Source organism: Cucumis melo, chromosome 2, assembly GCF_025177605.1.
Source record: "Cucumis melo cultivar AY chromosome 2, USDA_Cmelo_AY_1.0, whole genome shotgun sequence".
Taxonomy (NCBI): Eukaryota; Viridiplantae; Streptophyta; class Magnoliopsida; order Cucurbitales; family Cucurbitaceae; genus Cucumis; species Cucumis melo.
The window spans coordinates 15,441,477-15,464,351 of NC_066858.1; the positions used below are offsets into that span (position 1 = coordinate 15,441,477).

The 22,875-nt window shown below is 29.7% G+C and overlaps 1 protein-coding gene and 1 non-coding gene across 2 annotated transcripts; one reads left to right on the forward strand and one right to left on the reverse strand.

The window, feature by feature from the left end:
- The first annotated feature begins 15,953 nt into the window (after positions 1-15,953).
- On the forward strand, positions 15,954-17,005 carry LOC103487449 (ethylene-responsive transcription factor WIN1-like). The gene is made up of 2 exons (XM_008445777.3): positions 15,954-16,140; positions 16,256-17,005. Exons 1-2 carry the CDS (start codon positions 16,061-16,063, stop codon positions 16,836-16,838), a joined length of 663 nt encoding a protein of 220 aa, XP_008443999.2. The 5' UTR covers positions 15,954-16,060; the 3' UTR covers positions 16,839-17,005.
- A 514-nt stretch (positions 17,006-17,519) lies between these two features.
- On the reverse strand, positions 17,520-18,121 carry MIR1863 (microRNA MIR1863). The gene is given in 1 exon segment (NR_120719.1): positions 17,520-18,121. It is a non-coding gene; the product is annotated as a microRNA MIR1863 (primary transcript).
- Positions 18,122-22,875: the final 4,754 nt, after the last annotated feature.

A 22,875-nucleotide genomic window follows, 5' to 3' on the forward strand; every position in this document is an offset into this window, starting at 1 on the left:
CCAATTTTTATGAAATATTGTGACCCATTGGGCTATTAGTGAAAAAAAAAATTCAACCATTATAACTTAAAATAGAATTTCTTATTATAATTTTGACCTAATATTATCAGATTTTTCATAAATGTTTAATTAAGCTTTAATTTTGCATAAATGTAGAGTTCAAAAGACCAAACTACCCATCTTTATTATTAATAATATATTAAAAAATAAAAAAAATGAAATAAGGAAAGTTGACCAAGATTTGCATTTATTAGATATCATATATAAATATGGTATGTAATTAATTCTATTATGGTAATATTATAATCGAAATTACCCCGCAATTACTTTTCTTTTGGTGATTTTGTTCAAAAAATTTTCACTCCGTCTGATCTCTCTCTCCGTCCATTATTTCTTATTCTGTTCATCTCCTTCAAATTTTTCCGGTGAGTAAAGGTTTATGGTTATATACAAAATTTGTTAGAGTATATGAAAAATATATAGTATATTACGTAGTTCATGCTTTAAAATATTTTTAGGGTATATGAAAAATATATAGTATATTATATAATTCATGCTTATGAAAAATATATAGTATATTACGAAAAAATATATTATGTAGGTATATGAAAAATATAAAACATGGGAACGGAAATGTGAAAAAATTAGATTAAATTTTGAGATATTTGTTTAAAATTATCTATAAAGTAGGTGATTTTTTTTAAAATATTTCTTATTCTTATTCTTATTCCATCATAATTAATTTTAAAACACACAATAATTCTTCTTCTTATTATTCCAACGCAACCTCCCTTCTCATCGTTTGATCTTCATTTTCGACCATGATCCCGAACGTCTCATCTTCCAGGGTGATGATGGAATCTCACTCATTGATTTTGGCTTACCTGATGGTTCCCACATTTACATCTTTTTATGTCCCTTCGATGCCGATGATGGTGATGACATTGAAGCTCGCCGATTCTTCTTTCCTTCTTCTTCCAGCGCCGGATGAAAATTGATGATGTTTTACGTGGTGATGAAAAAAATATTAATGATTTATTATATGTTAAATTTAATACATAAATTATTTCCATATTAGAAGAGATTTTATTTGATAATATTTGAAAATCTACCACAAATGATAACGTAATATTAAATATGATTAAAATTGTATTTTAATTATTAACATAAGTAAGAGAATAATAAATTACATAATAAATTTATATAATGTAAACAAGGAAATATTTTGTATTTAATTTCAAAAATTATTTATAACTAATAATTATGATAAGGTTATAATTATCCTGAAAATATACTAAATCCTAATCAATCCTAATCAAGATAATAAATTTTATTTTAGGACATTAGTGAAACTTTCTAGCAAAACTGGATCTTTTCTCTAAATGTTTCTTAATATAATGACCTATTTAACTAGGCTATAATGTAGCATGCCCATAATTATAATGATCCTAATTTTAGAGATAATAATCACGTGTATAGACTCTTGAAGTAATCGAGCCCAATTATAGTTCCCTTAGCCAAATCGAAAACTCGTGAACGGATCAAGCTCACTCTCTTCGTTTCTGTCTCTTTCCTATCCTCTCTCCTTGGTTTTTTATACATGGTCAGAGTCGGTTTTCAGGCTAAATCGCCACAGAACCAATTATGATCAATTTAGTAAATTTTCAAATCGACTTTGGTCGCCGAGGAGTGCAAATCGATAGTCGGTCGATCAACTAGCTTTATTTTATAATTTTAAAAAAAATGTCGGTTTAATTTTATTTTTTTCCAATGATGTAGATCATACCCATTTGATAGACTATTTGTCACCTGATCTATTAATGACTAAGTAGGTTGTCAAGTCAACTTTCAAATTACCATTTTACTAATTTTGATATTTGTGTAATTAAATTTGCAATTGAAAAATATGTTACTGTTTAAGAAGAAATTTCGAACCAATTATAAATCACCATGTGATGATTAAATTATTGACCAAATTTGAAGTTATCAAATCTATACGTGATTATTTATCGAAGTTTCACCTTGGTTTTGTGTAGAACCAACTCTTTGCTATGGTTCTTTTGATTGTCTGTTGTTCTAGTATAAACTTTCACTTAGGAATTTGATTTGTAGAGCCAATTTATAATATTCCTCCCCTGAATGAGAAATTTCTATACTTGACTTTGAAAAACTTTTCAGACAGACATGTCAAGATGACTAACGTAAGAAAATAGTTCAAATATTTTCTAAAAAAGTATCTTCTACATATTACTTCTCCACCTGAAGAACATTTGGGGCAAAATATGGTTGCTTTTCTAAAAAAGATATGCCCATCACTCACACATATTTTGTGTAGAATCAAAACATTTAAACCCTTTTTTTATTTGAGGTATAACAAAAAAAAAAAATGCTCTTTTTACGACTATGATCAAGTTTTGATTGGAAAAGACTAGCTATGTGAACATGTGCAGTGCAACAAAAAACCTCTAAGAGTAAATCAAAATATATGCAATAAGTTGGAAAACTAGTTTTAAGATATTCAAGAGGGGTTCTAAAATTTAAGACTTTGCTAGGTATCCTATATTATCAAATTGGTAGCTGCAAGTACAACTTCACCCATACATACTTAGAAAAATGCATAGAAAATATTATGGTATGTGCAACCTCAAGTAGATATAATTTTGTTGAGGGATATCACAATAAGTAGACATATGGAATATGCCATTTTCTTTTAAAATTTCACTCAAATAGGCATTGAAATACTTTGTTCCATTATCAGTGTGTTAAAACATTGATTTTGGTTTGAAATAGAGTTTCAATCATATCATAATTTTTTTGAAAAATATCTTCCACCTCAGATCTATTCGTCAATAAATAGACCCAAGATAGATGTGTGTGATCATCAATAAAAGTAACAAACCACTTTTTTCACTGAGTTAAAATTTTAAGACTTGAAACATCACTATGAATGAGATAAAATAGTTTGAAGGCTTTGTATGGTTTCGGAAAACATGTAGATTGATGAATTTTTTGCAAAAATGCAACTTTCACATTGAAGAGAAGAACAATCCATATTGTTGAACAAATTTGGAAACGAATATTTAAGATAATGAAAGTTGGGATGTCGTTTTCTACGATACCAAAGCATGATTTGCTCATGAACAGAAAGAAAACTAATACTACTGAGACTCTGAGTTATTTTATTACTAAAAAAACCTTTATCAAAGTAGTAGAGACTATCAAGCACCTTTGTATGCTCAATTTGATGTCTCAGTTCCCGATGCTAAACAATACAATGAGAATAAAAATAAGATAACACGACAATTAGAGTCTCGACAAAATTTACTAACAGAAAGAAGGTTACATGTTAGTTTAGGAAGATGAGAACTGTCTGGAAAGGAAGTTTATTAGTTAGTTTAATGATTCCTTTGCCTTTAATGGGAGATAAATTGCCATTTGCAACTTTAATTTTTTTCATAAGAAATAGAATATAAATCAAATAGATGAGATGAACTAGTTATCAGAGGCTTAGAAATGGATAATTCACACAGATGAATTCTTACCGAAAAAGGCATGAGAGTAGTTGCCCTACTTGTGCCAAGGAAACAGAAAGATTACCAAATGAGGCATTGGGTCATAGCAGTTGTGGAGTTTGATTAATTTGCTCCATGTGGTTAAAAACCAAACCACACCCAATCTAAACCACCCAAGTTCAATCGCAAAACGACCTACAAATTAGAGATTTAGACAAATTCATGGTGCACGATTCCGATGAGTTTAGGTTGAAAAATCCCATCCAATTATGTGGGTAGGAAAGTTTACGACTAAAGAAGACAGTTGTAACTAACCCCTTCCTGCTATGTTTGTTAGATGCAAAGCTAGAAATCTTTCTAGGATCCTTGGAGAAAGTCACAAAAGAAAGCTAACATAGATCTAACATAGAATCTATGATGGTCAACACTTAGATCCCAAGACAACTCACTCCAGAATTAGCTTGATCAATACTAATCCAATGAATTGATTTTTAACATCAAATCTAAAGTAAAATTTGAAAAAGATACCACAAAAAAGAGTTGAATAAACATAAGCTTTTTAACATTGATATTCTCCGCCCAAAAATGTGGAAATTATATCCCTATTTATACTAATTAAAAATGTTAAATGAAATGACACAACATTTAATTTTATGCCCTTTCAACTACTAAAATTAATGAAAATACATAACATTAAATAAGTACATAATTCAACAAAGATGTGAATGAATTTGAATATTTAGATTCATTATGACTAATTTTGGGGTCCAAATAACTTTCAAAATTCCAAGCGTTACAATTGGAAAGCTAATTAGCTTGAAAGTTACTTGTTATATGTTTCACCTAATCAATGCAATTATTTGCTTATCGATTTTGGTCTGGAAGTAAGATGTGCCACTAATTTCGATGTCTAGGGTTCCGACTGTGGATAAGGGTTATTGTGTAGTTGTGGTTAAAAATACAAACTTATAGTAGAAAACACAAGAAAATGCATCTTTTGGCGACTGTTCGATGAGATGTGGCAGGTGATGGCAGACGATGTCGAAAAGGGCGACCGGTGAAGACCAAGACGAAGGAAAAAAAAACCACCAACTTATAGCCAAAACCTTAAGAAACGCAGCCGTCGGTGCATCTGACGAGTGGTGGTATGTGATGATGATCAATTGGAGTAGTACCTTCGACATGTTGAGCCGTAAAAATTTTAGGGTTTGAAAAATTAAGGCTTTTTTGTTAGGGTTTCAACAATGTAACCTTCTTTGATACCAACTTAAAAATGAAAAGTAAAAAAGTTTAATATTATTTCTCTATTTATTAAACTAAATACAAGTTCTTCTTATATAGAAAAAGACGAACATGCAATAAATAAGAAAAAAATAAGGAAAAATAAAGACATAAATTAAAAATAATATTTACAAGAGAAAAAATTCAACATTAAACTTAGACAATTATATATGTTTTGAATTTTTTGTCGATATCTTTTATATAAACATATATCCAACCTTCAATGAAATAAATAAAAATAGATCTTTACCAAAATTATTTAGTTAAATAATTATTTCTCTAATAAAAAATATAATTACTAAGGCACACTTTTAAAAATTCAAAAATACTAAAACGATTTATAAGATATAATAAATTATTAGGTAACTGTAAATTAACTTTTGGAACTAAACATAAATAATTGAAAATTAATTTTAAATATGTTAAAATCACTCGTAAGAGTTTGATACACAAAAATAAATTTGATTGTTTAAAAATCTAATTTACAAAATTAATGGTACTTTTTATCTTGTTATATATAAAAAGATAAAATTGTGTCAAAATGAACATAATTTAATTAACATAATGTTTGTATTATCAATGTTGAAATAAAAATTCAACATTCCACCTAAATTATAGTAAGAAAAATGATATAGTGGTGAAAAAAACTACTTTTAACTTATATTTTTTTTAATAGAAAAGTTCGTTGTAAATACATATCTATATACAGCATACACATACACATATGTATATATATATATATTTATTGAAAATATCTCAGTATATTTAAACTAATGGAAGTTTGAGCTATATGGAGAGTATGGACCATAGCTCCATGCCTTGTGCTTGTGCTTGTACTAAACTAATCTATTTATTTATTTTGCAAGTGGCTGGAATTAATAATGGTTCAAACTTAAAACCTATTATGTAAAATACGATAGCATGCCAATATAGATAAGAATTAAGTGTTGGTTAACTTATATATACTAACTGAGATACTAATTTACTTACGTGATCTTGGTTTGGTAGTATTAGTATTATCACTGTTTTAGAGATCGAAGGTTCCATCCCCGTTCCATAGCAATCGTATAAAAAGTTTGAGATACTAATTATTTTGTATCTATAGCCCCTATATTGTTGAATGCATTATATATTTACATGCATTTAATAAAAATTGGCCAATGATACGACACTGTTTTGTTCATTCAAACAGATTTCCACTATTCTACAATATTTATAATGGAGGTCACATCCGTACACGAAAGGGATACACTACTTTAACACGGAATATAGTTGTGAAGTGCGACAAATGGCATGATTATATTGAAACATAACTTCACCGTTTGATGATCATGATGTTTCATATATATGATCTAGTTCATTACACCCTATACATTTAAGGATATTTCTTACTTCTTCGTGTAATCACTTTGATCTACAAAGTTGCAATGGGCAAACAAACGTGATAATGTGTTCAAATGTACGGTGAAGATCACACCTTTATTATGCAAAGATAATCAACTTGAGCAAAAAAAGAAAAAAAGTTTACTTTTTTTTTTTTAAGAAAAAAGAGATACGTTAGAAAAGATTCACTAATAGATATATATATATAAAAAAAAAAGCCGAGAGAAAATCGATCTCATGCCAAAAAACAAAAAGAATGAACGTATAGAAACATTATTTTAACTACTAAAAGCTGCACATAAAGCAACACAGTGGTGGTAATGTCTTCCCATAACTAAGAAGGGACGCAACAGGAGCTCACTGTCCCACATGATCATGATCGAACAAAGCCTTAAGATGTGGCTTTAGACCAATGTTCAAAGGAAAGATCTCATTGTACAAAAGTACTTTGTTTTGGTTTCATAATTTTGGAACCAACTTAGTTGTTTGCATCTTCTGCTCCCTTTGTTTCTTTTCTTTTAGCTGAAAATAAACTCTAAACCAGTGAGGAAACATTCAACCATATCTATGGTCCAGTCATCTAGTTGGGCTGTAACAATATAGTCTTAAAAAAATTTAGCTATTATAAATATTATTAACATAGATACCCATTAATATGCTTAGTGTTCATAGTCACATGTCACTCTTCCCTACGTCCAATTCTTATGTCATATGTTGTTTAGAAGATGTCAACCCTTAGTGATCATGTATTCCACCTCATGCTTAACAAATTGCCTGTGTTGGAGGAATTCCAAATAACTTGAAGAAAGTGGACAAATTTGAGATTTTTTCATTGTGTGTTTATTTTTCTTATTTATTTATTTACATATTATATATTTTATTTATTTTAATATTATACTTTTCGATATCCGTATTCTGGTTGAGTCTCGTTTTAACAATATTAGTCAAAATTTAGGCAAATTTAGATTGTAACAAATGATAAAATAAAGAGTTATTAAAAGATGTTTGAACGAGATGAAGATATGAAAATTCTATTCTATGTTATGTGTACACTAGTTTTTGTTTTCTACCAATATCTACTTGAAAATGAATGACATCATATTTAGGAGAAGTTGCAAACGTTACTAGTAAATTTGTTTGAAAATATAAAAATAATCATGAAGTGAAAGTAATTGGATTTAATATCATCCCAATTATATGAATTTAAAAGATTAAACATGCTTTTAACTTAACTAAAAAAATTGAGTTTAAAATATATACCTCATACCTCAAATCTTCACGAATTTGATGTTTAAGTCGATAACAAACAAGTTGTGAAATCACCTCCATAATCTTCTTTACTATCTTATAGGCTAAAAGCTTGGTTGAACCAATCTAATGATCAATTTGGAGTGTTTTCATATGAAGAGAGAAGTTTGAAGACGAGGTAATTTTCAAGTTGGTTTATCTTCTAATAATCTCATTAGACTTTAAGTATAAATAGCCAAATAATCCACTCAAACTAAGAAATTAGGTTTTAATTTGGTTATAACAAAATAAAGTGGGACTTGTGTTTAATCCTGGAATCAACAATTCATGGAAGCAAGCACCTTCGTCATACTTCAACTTAAAGATGGGTTTTTCCGCTCTTTTGAAAGTACTCAACAGTTTTAGTTTGTAAATCGAATTTCATAATTCCTTTTAATTAAAAGAAATTCAATATTAATCAAATTATTTTGGAAACTTCAAATAAATAATAATAATAATAATAATAATTAATTGAACTATTTAATTAATTAATACCTAAATTAATATTTTAATCACAAATGCCGATCAATTTGATTGACCTAATTTGAACTCCTCTTCGAAGTTCCAATTTTGCAATTGTTCATCTTTAATATTACTAGCATTTCAATCTCTAGATCAATTCGAACTATTTGAATTTCATGATCACTTTGTTCTAAGTTTAATTCCCCAATGAGCTAGTTGAGTGTCACGTCTTGTCCCAAAAGTCACTTTATGTGACTAATTGGAGACGAGACCACCTAGACGTCTAACACGAGTCTTTCCACGAGATAGTATGCAGAATGTCTAGCACATACTTACTTAACGTGAGATGAGACTGTTTAAAATAATAAGACTTCATTGATGGTTGATGAAAGAGTACATTTTACATGAGTACAAGAGTTTCTTAATTTACACCGAGAATATACAAATCTCAAAAGCAACACTTCACTCTAATCATTTAACTCTACATGCTATGCGAGCTGACAGTGGCTACTACCAAAATGATGAGATTTACGTATGGCGCAATAAGTGATCAAGATGACAAGTCAAATAGTGGTTGTCCTTCGCTACCTAGAGGAAAAATAAAACAAAATATTTGAAAGATTTGACAAAAGCGTCTAGTGAGCGGGGTCTTTTACCAACATGGGTAATAAGTTAATTTCTACCATAACGTGTTACAACTCATTTTGCCAATGTATGTGACAGGAAATAATTGTGTGTTTCAATGATAAAACTTGAGCTTAAATCAAATCTTCTAAACATGTTAAGTAATTTACATAAACCCAATCTCATTAACAATAGTTATAGTTTATATGAAAATCTCTAGAAGACATTTCGGATCTTTCAACGCCAGTTTACACAGTCGAGAGAACAGCCATCGAGCGATATGGTATATTCCGACACAATAAGCAGGGTGTCGAGACATACTTTATCTCTTGATGCAATTTTGGTGGCGTCGGGAGATTTCCTTTAAAAAACTCACCAACATCTATAATTCACACATTTGCGAAGGGGAGAAAGAAGGGTTTTGCAAAAAACGAAAATGGTTTCGTCGTCTCTACCCTTTCTTTTCGGGTGTCGCCACCATCGTCCTCTGCCCTTTCTCTTTCGATATGTAATAAGTTAGATTATATTTTACCTTCAAAATCGTTTTATTCCCTAAAATGTTATTTACTATGGGTGAATTTAAGGATATTTTAAAGAGGATTTTAAAGAGATTTTAGTTTAAACTTTAAAGCTCAGAGGATTTTTTAGGTTTGTTAGATTTTTAGATAATAAAAAGTAGTATATATTTTACTCTTTTCACTTGTTCTTTGCAAATTGTATAACGGTATTTTAAATCTGATCAAGCGCATCATCAATGTCTTTTGTAAGATTTGTTCTGGTTTTTAGAATATATGTAAATCTGGTGATTTAGGATAATAGATTGTGTTCGATTTTTATAGAATCTTAATTTATTTAGACTCAATTTTTCTTATTACACTTTTGGTTATGTTAGTTAGATAGGTACTGTTCATTTGTGTAACAACTCGTTCGGTGCTTGTTTATGAAATTTTGTAGCTATTGTCCAATACTTCATCCCAAAAAATGCCGTTTTGGTCCCAAAATTGAAATTACACAATGTTTCATTGTTTTGACGTTTGGAACTACCACCTTGAAGTTTCTCTATGGTTCTAAATTTCGTATCTTCTTTCTTTTATATGTAGTAACAATACAAGAACATTAATAATTATGTGTGGCGGTACCTATATGTAGCTAAGTTGTAGAACCTTGATTTGAATTACCAATTGATTTTCTTGCATTATTGAAAATTTAAATAAGATATAAATAAAATATTATAGAATTCAAAACTAAAATAAAATATGATAGTATATTTTAGACTTGAACTCACAGCCTTGCCAAATTACAATAATAATATGATTTTTTTAATGAAATAATACTAAATTTAGAATTTAACTCAGTGTTAACCCTAACCCCTAAACTCTACTATCCTCCTATTTGATCCTCAACTAAAAATTAAAAAAATTAGAAGTAAATTCCTTTTTTTAAAAAAAACCCAACCTAAATTCAATTTAAATATAAAAACACAACATATTCTAGACGCGCCGATGCCATCCTAAATAATATATGGACCAACAAATTTTGAAAGCTTTTATATTATATCATTGAACAAAATATTTTAGTGTATATTAAGTTTTAATTTAACTAAATATTTAATTGGTTAATTTTCATAAATGTAACAAAACATCAAACTATTTACGGCACGTGTAACAAAATCCATGAAGTTAGTTATTTTTTAAATATTCCAGGTTTGCCCTTCCGTCTTTCTTCTCCTTCTCGTGTACCAAAAAAATTAAAAAATTTTTTAGCCAAATCTAAACGATCGTGAACTAATGAATTTTGAAAAAATAAACGATCGTGTAAAAAAAATAAACGATCGTGTACCAAAAGAATTAAAAAAAATCGTTTAGTCAAATCTAAATGTACCAAATTTTGAAAAGAAAGTCGTTCAGATTTGGGTCCAAATGTAAATGATCAAATCTAAACGATCGTGTAACCAATTTTAAACGTAACCAAATTAAACGATCATGTAACATAATTAAACTATTATAATTGAAAAAATAAATTGTAGTCAAATCTAAACGATTGTGTACTAAACAATAGCAAAATCTAAATGACGTGTACCAAATATATTACGTGCGCGTTGTTGACGGTGTGGTTGACGAGGTATTTTTGGTATTTTCCATGGTGAGTCTGTGAACTTTTTCCGTTTTTCAAATTGTTCTATATTGTGTAAATATTTTACCGCTTTGTTATATTTTTTAAAAGACCCCTACTTAATTTAATAAATAATATTTAAATATTTAGTTAAATAAATCCTACTAATTAGCTTTCAATTTGAAGAAAACGAAGAGAAAAAATGACTATTTGTTTTTCTAAATAAAGGTGAAATTTAAATATAGCTTTCAATTTTTTTTAATTTAACCCAATATGCAAATTATTGAGAGATATAAAAAGAAAAACGGGATTATATATTTATATATATTACAATCGATAAATATTTTTGACTACTTTCTCGTTTATAACCATTATTGGAAAAAAAAATGGGAAACTTTCCTACATATAACATACTACTAAAATATTTACTAGGGTTTAAATATTCTAGGTTTTTTCCGTTTTCAGAATTGTTCTAGTGTAAATACTTTACCGCTTTTTTATATTTTTTTAAAAGACCAAAAAAAAATATTATAAAATTTAACTATATGCAAGTATACCAAAACTAGGATTTTTTTTAAAATAATATTATATTAATAAAAATGACAAAAATAATGGAGAAGAGAAAGATATGACAAAAATAGGTGCCAAAATTGTGGACGTGGTTCACTATTTCCAATCATCATGGACCTGGTCCATCATTTCTACCCACATGGCGCCACGTTACCCCATGGCCACATTTGAGGAAGGAACTCATGGACCAGAATCACCATTTTTTGTTTTAGAACTCATGAACCCAATTTCCATTTAGAACTTATAAATTTTGTTACTTAATAAGTTTTAAAAATGTCATTGACTTAGTGATTTTCTGTTATCAACACGGTAACTGTCCCATCTTGCATCTTAGGTTCAATTAATTCATTATATGTTTATAAAATATTTAAAAAACGTGTAGTAAAACACATAATAAAAAAAATTATTAATCAAACTAAATTTCGGCGAAAACTACATAAATTGAAAAAGAAAAACAACTAAGCAATAACAACTTTTAAACTTTATATATAGGTAACAAAATTTATAAATTCTACCTGCAAATTGTATATCTAGTCCATGAGTTCCAAAATTCGTAAACTAAGCCTACAAGTTCCTAACCTTTGTTGTGATAGTAGGTGTGTGACGTGGTGCCATGTGGGTGAAAATCGTACTAATTTTGTCAACTTCGTTTTATTTTTGTCATTTGTTTATATTTTTATTTTATTTTCATAATAGATTTGTTAATGATTCTATTCTTAAACTTTTTTAAACAACTATATTATTTTTATAATTAACCCCAAAATAAAAATAAAATTGTTATATAAATATGGTTATGGGAAATTTGGATTTTCAAAATTAGTGTGTATATATATATATATATATTATTTATTTATTTATTTATTTATTTAAACAATAAAAAATATATGTAAGTATAACCATAGAAATTGAAATAAGGGAAATGTTATTTTCTACGCTAAGGTTGAGGCACTTGTCAGTCGTTTAAACTATGTGAGGGATTTTTTATTGTATGCTCTCATTTATCTAATGATGTGGTTCATTCTTTGGTCAAATTTGTTTTTTGTCGTCTTGTGTTCTTCTAGATGGACTCATTTTCGTCCTGATAGACTTTTTTGTGCTATAGGAGCTGATAAAGTTATTTTTTATTATTAATAATTGTTGTCTTTGATGGTGTTTCTTTATAAGAAAAATTGAAATTGAAATAATGCATAGATTTAAATATCAAAAAATTTAAAATTAAAATTTAAACTACTATTTAAGCCTTGTAAAATTAAGAAACAAAATAAACTTTTAAAAAAAGTAAAAGAGAAGAGAGTCAACACATAAACCATCCTAACTAAGGGTGATTTATATATAAAAACAAAACTACTCAAATTTCATTCGTTTTTCAAGAGTGTTCCTTAAAATTTAGAAATGAAAAATGAGAATTGTTATTAAATATGTTTATTTCTTTAAAAATAAGAAACAATTTTAAAACAAAAAATAGGAAACGATAACATTATCAAATGAGCTCTAAGGTATCCTTAGGTTTTTTAATTAGATCCCTCGTGGATTTCGATTAATCCACTTAAATTAGTCTTCTAAGCCCATAAGTGATTATCATGGTAGAATATAGAGTCTCATTCGCATTGATATGTTTGTCATATCTTGAGCCTCTCTCTATGCTCATGAGCTTCCCATTCCTCTAGACTCTCTAATTTAGTCGATATCACACTCCAAAAATTTAAATTCCAAACACTAAACAACCTTGGCATACAAATTTTTAGCAAGCTCCCTCATGGTGTCAAAGTGCACAAATTAATGGGGTGATGATAGAATTACCGGGACTAATAAATAAAAAAATTGTTTAATTACTCTTAGGCATCAAACAATAACAACGTTTTTCTCCCCATAATTTATTGAATCAATGTACGTAACCCACCAAAAAATTATGTAACAAAGTAAAATAATAATTAGTTCCACTTTACTCTCCCCAACCATACCATTAACAGCTAATAGTTTTTAACACTTTATATTAAAATATCCTCAACAGTATAAACATGTGACATGAATGCATTTTTCTTAGCCTAACTATTTAATAAAAACTGACCATATATTATAACCTTTCCTAATATGGACAGATATCATCAAAATTCAAAAAATGATATTTTTTCCAAAAAAGAAAAAAAAGGGAACTCTATTATTACACGAAAATTAAATTCATTAAAAATATTTTGACATATTCAATTGAAAAAGAAAGAAATTTGTGTAAATTTATTACGAGTAATTTTCAATCTCACCAATATTAAATATGATAGAACCTAACAAATATAGTTGATTAGAGTTTCCTAGTTGGCTCAACCACATATTGCGATTGTGAAATGATATGTAAAGTCATTCTCTAAATTGGCTATTGATTTGGGTTAATTAATACTTAACTAACTTTTAGCACAAGCACATAATATTCCCTTTTTTTCAGGATGAAATGGATTGAGCCCTAAGTTTGTGATAAATCAAGTTATACTTTATTATCTAACCACAACATTATTATTTGATTCACCTCACAATCATTCTTAATTCAGCTTATGAGTCACACACGATGTGTAATTTAATATCATAGTATATACAAGTTTTAGTTAAAATATATATTGGATCCGTTCTAATTAAACTAGATGTTATTTTTATGAAAAGAAAAACGGTGTCATTCGTTGTGGATCAAATTTGATATTGAAATTTTGGTGAAAAAGTTATTCTCCTTATGGATTCGTATACGAAGATTTAGAATCTGAGGCTTAAAATCAGAATATTGACCTTATATTTGTTTCAAGAAATCTATCGTTAAGTTGCTCACAATTTAGCAGCCCATACCTTAAATTCAATTGTCGTTGGGCCAACTCTTTTCTAAATTAGTTAAACCAAATTGTTGGGGTTGATACGTAGGATGTTAGGACTATTTGGCGTAGTTTATGTTTTTGTATTATGCTATTTTCTTCTTAAAAAAATGATTCTTAGACTTATAACTCTTTTGCCCATTAGATTTTGATCATATTAGACACACCAACCAAATAAAGAAGTTGAAAACTCAGAGTTCCATAATAGACAATGTTCAATTTTATGTCTAGGGTCATGAATAGTGTAAAAGAAAATTTGAATAGATTAAAAGTTTTGTTAGTTATAAAATTAAAAGTTAAAAGATTTATTAAGCACGTTAACTTTAGAATTTAAAGATTTATCGTTTATAATTCAAACAAAATTTCACAGACCCTAATCCAGGTGATGATGGTGGCAACCTAGTTAGGTTGGCAAAATAACTTCCAAAACTGCAAACAATTTTGTAAAGAGCGTCGTGTTCCATTAACAAATCAAGCAGAAAAGATATTATCTTTTTAACCTCTGTCATGGCTACTATATGGATTACTTTGTTGAAGAGAAACAATAGAACTTTCAACAACAAACACTTGAACATCACCAAAATTTGGGAAGGTATTTGCCAGTTGCTGATCATATAGACATAAACTCTCGTGTGATTACTTCCCAACTACTATTGCTTTAAATATTAGTGCTTTCACATAATTGCTCTGTATTTGGAACTTCTCTTTGGTCCTCCTTTTGAACATTATCCTGTACTTCTTTGTTCGTTATTGAATATATTTCGAAGTGGAGATAATGATGGTACTAAAAAGATGTCCAACTTAGTAGAGATATTTGGGTGCACTTACTGACCTAAACTGTATGATCTTTTTTCTAAAAAAAACCTAGTTCGGAATGATCTAGTACATCTACTAATCCACACTACGCAATCCTTTAAAAAAAATCCAAACAAAATCTCATGTTGGCTAGAAAAGAAGAATATCATAAGTATATTTGTAAGGGACAATATTTTCATCAAAATGAACGTATATACCTATTTTGTATGAGACAAAGAAGCCAAAGTTAACAAAGGTGTCTAAAGTAGATAATACATATACCATCGTGTGGATATGTAGTTGAAATAGTTCAAACTTAAAAAGTAATGTATATTTAACTTAATTTTATTTTGTCTAAATTAAAATGGTTAATATACCATAGAAATATAATATATGTTACACTTTAATAAAGACCAAAGAGATCCATAAAATTTAGCCAAGAATAAGATTACATCTACAATTAAATAAATAAATAAAAGGCACACACAATTGATTGTATGAAACTAGTAATTTAGCAAAACATTTGAAATTAATTCACCCTTCATGTGTAAAACATTAATTGAGACATTATTTTGTGAATTAAAAGAATAAAAGTGATATTTTTTATATGGATGATAAATAGCCTCATAATAACCTAAGAAAAACAATAATCTCTCAAACTTAGCTTTGTGCATGAAGTTAATTACAGTCTTGACCTAAAAAGTTGGAATCCTTTGTACCCTTTTCACCTAATCATGAACAAAAAGAACCAATAATTTAATCCCTATCCATATTAACTCCTACATTTTTACCATTAATTCAACATTTGAAAAATGCATATTATTGTAAAGTTATAATATATAGATTTGGCAATGAATTAATAAACCAACACTTGGCTGAATCACAACAAAGAAGCAAAAAGGAAAAAGCAAAAATTTTATGTGCATTATATATTGTGATAGAGAAAGAGACCATTTAATGACACTGTCCCTTCTCGCACTGTTTTGTGTGAGAGATTTAGGTGACAATGATAAATTCTAAGGATTATATATTATGAAAGCTATGCCCTTAAAAACTTTTAGTTAGCCGACACTGTACTATATATCGTTTTTCTCTTTAAAATTCTTCCCTTTTTATTCTAATAATTTCCCTTCTCTTTCTTGTACTTTTTCTTCTCGTCTTTCTTTTTGTTCTTTCTCTGACAATATGCCAAAGTGTAAGAAATTTAGAGGTGTTAGGCAACGTCATTGGGGTTCTTGGGTTTCGGAAATTCGCCACCCTCTATTGTAATTCTTTACATACTCTTCAACTTCTAAGATTCAGAATTTTATGTTTAATGAAACTTTGGTCATGTTTTTTGTATTCTGATGAGATGTTATTTGATAACACGCATGCATGCAGGAAGAGGAGAATATGGCTTGGGACGTTTGAGACAGCGGAGCAAGCGGCCAAAGCGTACGACCAAGCTGCGGTTTTGATGAGTGGTCGGAACGCGAAAACCAATTTCCCTACTTCTTCTTCCAATGGAGAGACTATCAACAATATTGATACAACGACCAAGGATTCACCAAAGGGTTTGTCTGAAATATTACAAGCTAAGCTCAAGAAATGCTGCCGCACTCCTTCACCGTCAATGACATGCTTGAGGCTCGACACTGAGAATTCCACCATTGGTGTTTGGCAGAAACGTGCTGGGCAACAGTCGACATCCAACTGGGTTATGACGGTCGAACTAGGAAACAAGAAGAGGCTCAGTAATGAGAACGAGAACGAAAACGATAACAATGCAGATTCTGATATGATGGCTGTGGTTGCTTCCGATCATCATCAGTCTCCGGTGGTGGAAGTGGCGGAGATTCCGTCGGAGTTGGATGAAGAAGAGAAAATGTTAACGTTGCAAATGGTGGAGGAACTGCTTCACATCAACTTTGATCCTGCTGAGCCATTTGAGATTCAACAAGGAAAGGATATTAATTATCTTTAGTTAATTTGATGGTAATTAAAATGCCTATATATTTATATGAACTAATTCTGCTGTTAATTAAAGTTGTAATCTTTGGGAACATGCAATAATGTGGTATGAGAAAACAAATGAAAATATATACATATATAACATAATTATCTATACCTCTCCGTATAGATTTTCAGCTCCCTCTCATTCTTTTTTTTTTTTCTTACCAAGAAAACGAATAAGATATAAGATGTGTCTAGATAACCTCGCTAGGAGGCTATACCTTTAGCACCATACTATCCCGACACATTATTGAATAGAAAGTATTACATGTTGGTAACTAAGAAGGCTAGAGCTAAGCCCCATTACATATTGAATTAGTTTATCAAAGCATTAATGTTGAGAGAAATTGTACATGGTTTGTAGTCTTTGAAAAGAGTGTGTATTGGACCATAAGTCAATCAAATTGCATATGTTCTTCGAGAGTTGGTGTCGTTTGTTGTTGAAAATCCAGTTGTTCTTTCTACTAGTATATATGAGGGCATAAATAGTATTGACATAATTAGAGTATCTTTAGGAATATTATTGTTAGCAAATATTATATTATTCTTATATATTCTTTCCTTTAGTTTGTTTTAATATGGTTATATGTAGGTTGTAATATGTGATTATTATCAAGAAAATATCCATGAATCATCGATGAAATATCGATATTTCATACGAATCTAACATGGTATCAGAGCTTTAGATTTTAGCCGCTTTGTTCGATCTCTACCTTCGTCAATAACTAGCCATAGACGGAGACATACTCAAGTGTAAATCTCTCACTTCCACCTTTGGCTCCACTTAAAAAACAAAAAACTTGTCCCCAACCCCCGCTCCTCATCTGAAAATCATGTCTCTTGCAATACAGAAACCCACGCACGCCTGTCGAAGCTTCACGCATCAGCCGTCGCTCCCTCCAACCTTAGACCCGCCGCTGCCCCTTTTTCTCCACAGTCACCGTCGCCGCCGCATCCACCTTTCTCCCACAGCCACCGTCGCTGCCCCTTTCTCCTTCCATGTCCGCTGCAAACCCTTCAACTCATGTCCCCAACTCGAAACCCACGCTTTCAGATCTGCCATTCCAACCCCACAAAACCCCATAAAACTCATCAGTTTGTCGTCCCTAAAACCGTTCGCCGTCTGTCGTTCAACACCCTAGCAACCTGACGGCCAAATACCCAAAAAACGCATGTCCGTCACAATACCACGACCCAAACCCACGTTGTCTGTAACCCACCACGCCCCGAACTCCCTTTGTTCAGATTCGATTCTGCAGCGAAATCTTGCCGACCACTGTTAGACAAAACCAGTCATTGTTCCTTCTCCATTACGTCCATCGTCGCAAGTAACAAACTGCAAGTCTTCGTCCGTGATTGTTCGTGGTGAGTCCTCGCCAGATCTAGTTTTACAAATCTCCGTCCTCAAAGATCTGTTCGCCGCCCAACCCTCTCCTGTCCACCACCAAACCTTCACCTTTCCAATGGTGAAGCTATATGTCCTCCATCTTTCATTCGGTCCACATCGACAGAACTCCTCGTTCGGCCCATCGACTCGCGACCGCCAGCCTAATTCGGTATCCATTCTCCGTTTGCCCTGCTCTAGCCTGTCTTCTCCCATGTTCCATACAATCTAACAAATAGAATGCGCTTTTTCTACGTGGTATACAGATAGCGCATAGAAATGTCAATATTTTGATCGATTTTTTCATGTTTTTATGAGTCCGACATTGAAATGAGAATTGAATCGATATTTTCATTATATCATAAAAAAATGGATGAAACACAACAAAAAAGATGAAAGTATCAAAATCTCAATAATATAAATATAATATAGTTAATAATTGACATCAATAACTTGTTTGGAAGTTAGAAATTTTTTTTCTTCTAATTTGAAATTAATTTTTAAAATTATCTTTGTTTAAATTTTGTTAGAAATATTTATCGAAGACCATATTTCATTTTTTTTTTAATTTTCGTAAAATTAAGATTTTGATATTTTGACAGCATGAAAATTTTAAATTTTGGTTATACTATACATATTTAACATAAGGGGATTGTCAAAAATGATAAATTTGACAAAATATTTACAAAATATAGTAAAATTTTAGATTCTATCAATGATAAACATTGATAGCTAGAAATCCAAAATTTTGCTATATGTAATTATTTTAATTTATTTTATCATATTTAAAAATATCCTTTGAATGTATTTATTAAAATTTTAAAATATACATCAAAAGTCAGTCTAGATCACAATGGTGATAATGTTCAACTTGTTAACGTATATATAACTATGCTCCAAAAAATCATAAGTTCAAATTTAGGAGGATGGATTGTTTCTTTCAAGATAATACACTAAAAAGTTTCCATTTGTTTCCAATTTGCATGCCACATTTTTTGTTTACTTTATTATATAGTATATAATTGATTCACTCCTACCTAATTATCGACCTTTAATCTTTGTCCATTTAATTTGAAACTTGTAATTTTTCACAACTTTTTTCTACGTAAAAATGAATATTAATTAAAGAGAAAACAACAATGTAGGGACTTAAACATAGAATAACTATTCTATATCGTTAGTGGATAAAGATAAATTTAATTATAATATATAGCCAATGTTTTACTCATCCAATGCTAACTAATTTCTTAAACATAAGATTAAAAAAATTTCAAACTTTATAACGATGTTTAAGCATTTCATAATATTTTAATAGTTATGATAATTAAAATTGTTATTTCTCTCTCTATACCCATAAAATTAAATTCGAGCCTAATAGTAGTTAGGGTTAAAACTTAAAGTATTTGCAAACTACACAATAATCCTTAATTAAAATGATCTATTTTAACATAAAGACTTTCAAACATGTGAGTTGTTTTGTGTATCCATCAAAAGTGTTTTTATTGACTTAATGTGCAATAAAAGATTGTACTACTTCACAATTGTGGAAGAACATTAGATTCAAATATTTACTTTGAAGGCTATAGGCAGTTGTGTGAAATTATTATTATGATTATTATTGCCACTATATCTTGTAAACCAGCTAGCAAACTTTTATGAGAAATTTAAAGAAAAAGAAAAAGAAAAATCATCCAACATCTTAAAAATTATAAAGGTTATTGAAAGTGATTTTGATGATATTAAAAGAGCATGTGAGTATGGATACACTTAGTTGAACATATGATAATAGCTAATTGGGTCCATATGATTGTAGAGAGTCTTCAACCACACTGATTAGACCCATATTGTTGAACTAAACCCGTAAAATTAGCTGCCACAAATAATGAAAAATGTCACCTACATCTTCACAGATATTTAATATATACCACAAATATATATTGTATCTTATATTATAATTTTATTTTTTTTGTCCATCAATGCAATTCTAGAGTTCAAAGTGTTTATCTCTCTCATGCTACCTTTGGCTACATTGAAGTTTAGCTTTCTTTCCTTTTTCTGCTATCTACGGAGAGTATAACTCAGTGAGTATAACTCAGTTTGTATATAGAATATGTTACATAGTGATCGATACCTGTGGTTGAATTCATACACTCTCTTTCTCTATCTTATTCAAAAAAGAAAAAAAATGTCTATAAACAATTTAAAATAAGAAACATTTTCAAATATAACAAAATAAATCAAAATATAGTAAAAATTTAGGGAAACTTACGTAAATGTAACAAAACACCAAATTATTTACGAATCGTGTAACAAAATCCATAAAGTTAGCAATTTTTTAAATATTCCAGGTTTACACTTCTCTTCTTCGCGATTTCTCTGCAATTTCTTTCATCGTCCTCCTCTTCGATTTCTTTCATTCTCTTTCTTCTCTTCCTCTTTTTTTTCTGTGATTTCTTTCCATCATCTTTCTTATTTTTCAATTGTTTTTTACGTTATTAAATATTTTCATCGTATTTCTTTTTTTTTTTCACTGCTATTTCTTTTCATCGTATTTCTTTTTTTTCTAATTTTGTGATTTCTTTCAACTGTCTTTCTTCTTTTCTGATTCTTTTTTATGTCGTTTAATCTTTCCATCGTCTTTTTTTTACGTGTTTACATTTTGGTAACCAAATCTAAACGACTGTGTATAATTCAAAGAATCTTGAAAAAAAAATCATTTAGATTGGAGTAGTCAAATAAACGATCGTGTAAAAAAAAAAGATTGTGTATAAAGAATCTTGAAAAAAAATCATTTAGATTGGAGTAGCCAAATGTAAACGATCATTTAAAAAAGTAAACGATCGTGTAAACAAAATAAAAGATCGTGTATAAAAAATCTTGAAAAAAATCATTTGAATTGGAGTAGCCAAATGTAAACGATGGTGTAAAAAGGTAAACGATCGTCTAAAGAAATCTAAACGATGGTGTACAAAAGAATTAAAAAAATCATGTACCAAATTAAAAAAAAAAAAAAAATCATTTAGATTTGGGTTCCCAAATCTAAACGATCGTGTAACAAAATTAAACGATAGAATTAAAAAGATAAATTGTAGTTATATCTAAACGATCGCGTTGTAGTCATATCTAAACGATGGCGCATAAATTATAATCATATATAAATGATCGCCTTATAGCCATACTAAACGATTGTGCATATCTAAACGATCGCGTATATATTGAACCATATCTAAACAATCGCCTTGTAGCCATTTCTAAACGATCGCGTATAAATTATAGTCATATCTAAACGATGACGTATATATTGAACCATATCTAAACGATCGCCTATAAATTGTAGTCTTATCTAAACAATCGCAAATATATTACGCGCGTTATTGACGGCGTGGTTGATGGGACATTTTTTTGTATTTTACATAGTAGACCTCTGAACTTTTTTCATTTTTGGAATTGTTCTATACAGTGTAAATATTTTGCCATTTTTTTTATATTTTTTAAAAGATCCCAAAAATTTATATTTATCGATTATTGACACGAATAGAAGTAATAGATTTATATGGGTATATATAGTTAAAGAAAAAGATGGAAAATATAATATTTATCGTAAAATTATATAAGGAAATGGTAAAAGATAATAAAAACACAAATTGAATTTGAAAGAGATGATATGGGGATATTAAAGGGGTGTAGAGAAATAGAGAGGTTTGCGTGGGAATTTGGGTAATAAAAAGGAAGAAGTTTAGGATAGAAAGAACAAAGTTTAGGTGGAGGGTGTGAATAGTTGATGAAGAAGGAGGCATGGCCTAGTGTTGGTGACCTCCATTGCACGTTGGGAGGCCTGCCCGCCTATGGTCTGTCCCTGGGGGCAGAGAGGCTGCGTCATAATTTGTGGTAGTGGGGGCCTCCTCTATTCCTACTTCTCTTTATTCATCTTTTTCTTTCTTTTTCTTTCTTTTTCTTTTTCTTTTTCTTTGACATTCATATTGTTCATTCATTCATTCATAAATTGGATTGAATATGAATTTATGTTCAAAATTGGATCTTTGAATATGACTTTTCTTTTTGTTTTAAGATTTAAGGGTTAGAGTATGTTTCTTACATCTTTCTAAGAAAATCCCTTCACATAATTCTCCATTATCTATCCATACAATATATTTAATCCTTTGGTTAAAAGACATCACATATCTCTTTTCTCATGCATACTTTATAAATATGTTATTTTTAAATTTAAATAAAATAAATATATAAGTTATTTGGAGAGAGTGTCCAATTTTGACCATCATCGTCTATGGATTGGACTATGGGCCTTTGTTTCCAGGCCCAACTCAATCAATGAGAATCGTAATAAGAGCTTGGGTTAACCCAAGCCCAACTCCATCAATGAGAACTATAGAGCTTGTGTTTCGGCCTAGCTAATAATGAAGATGATGCAAATACTGGACAAAAGCCCAAACTAATGGTAAAAATGAATTGTGGAGTGAAGTTTTTACCATTTTTTTGCCACAAATACAAAGATATAGCTTAAATATGCATCTAAGATCCCGCAAAGTGCCCCGATGCTGATTTTCACTTATTTATGGTTTTTCTACTGCCTTTTCCTTTGGCCTGTTTGAATTCGAAATTGAGT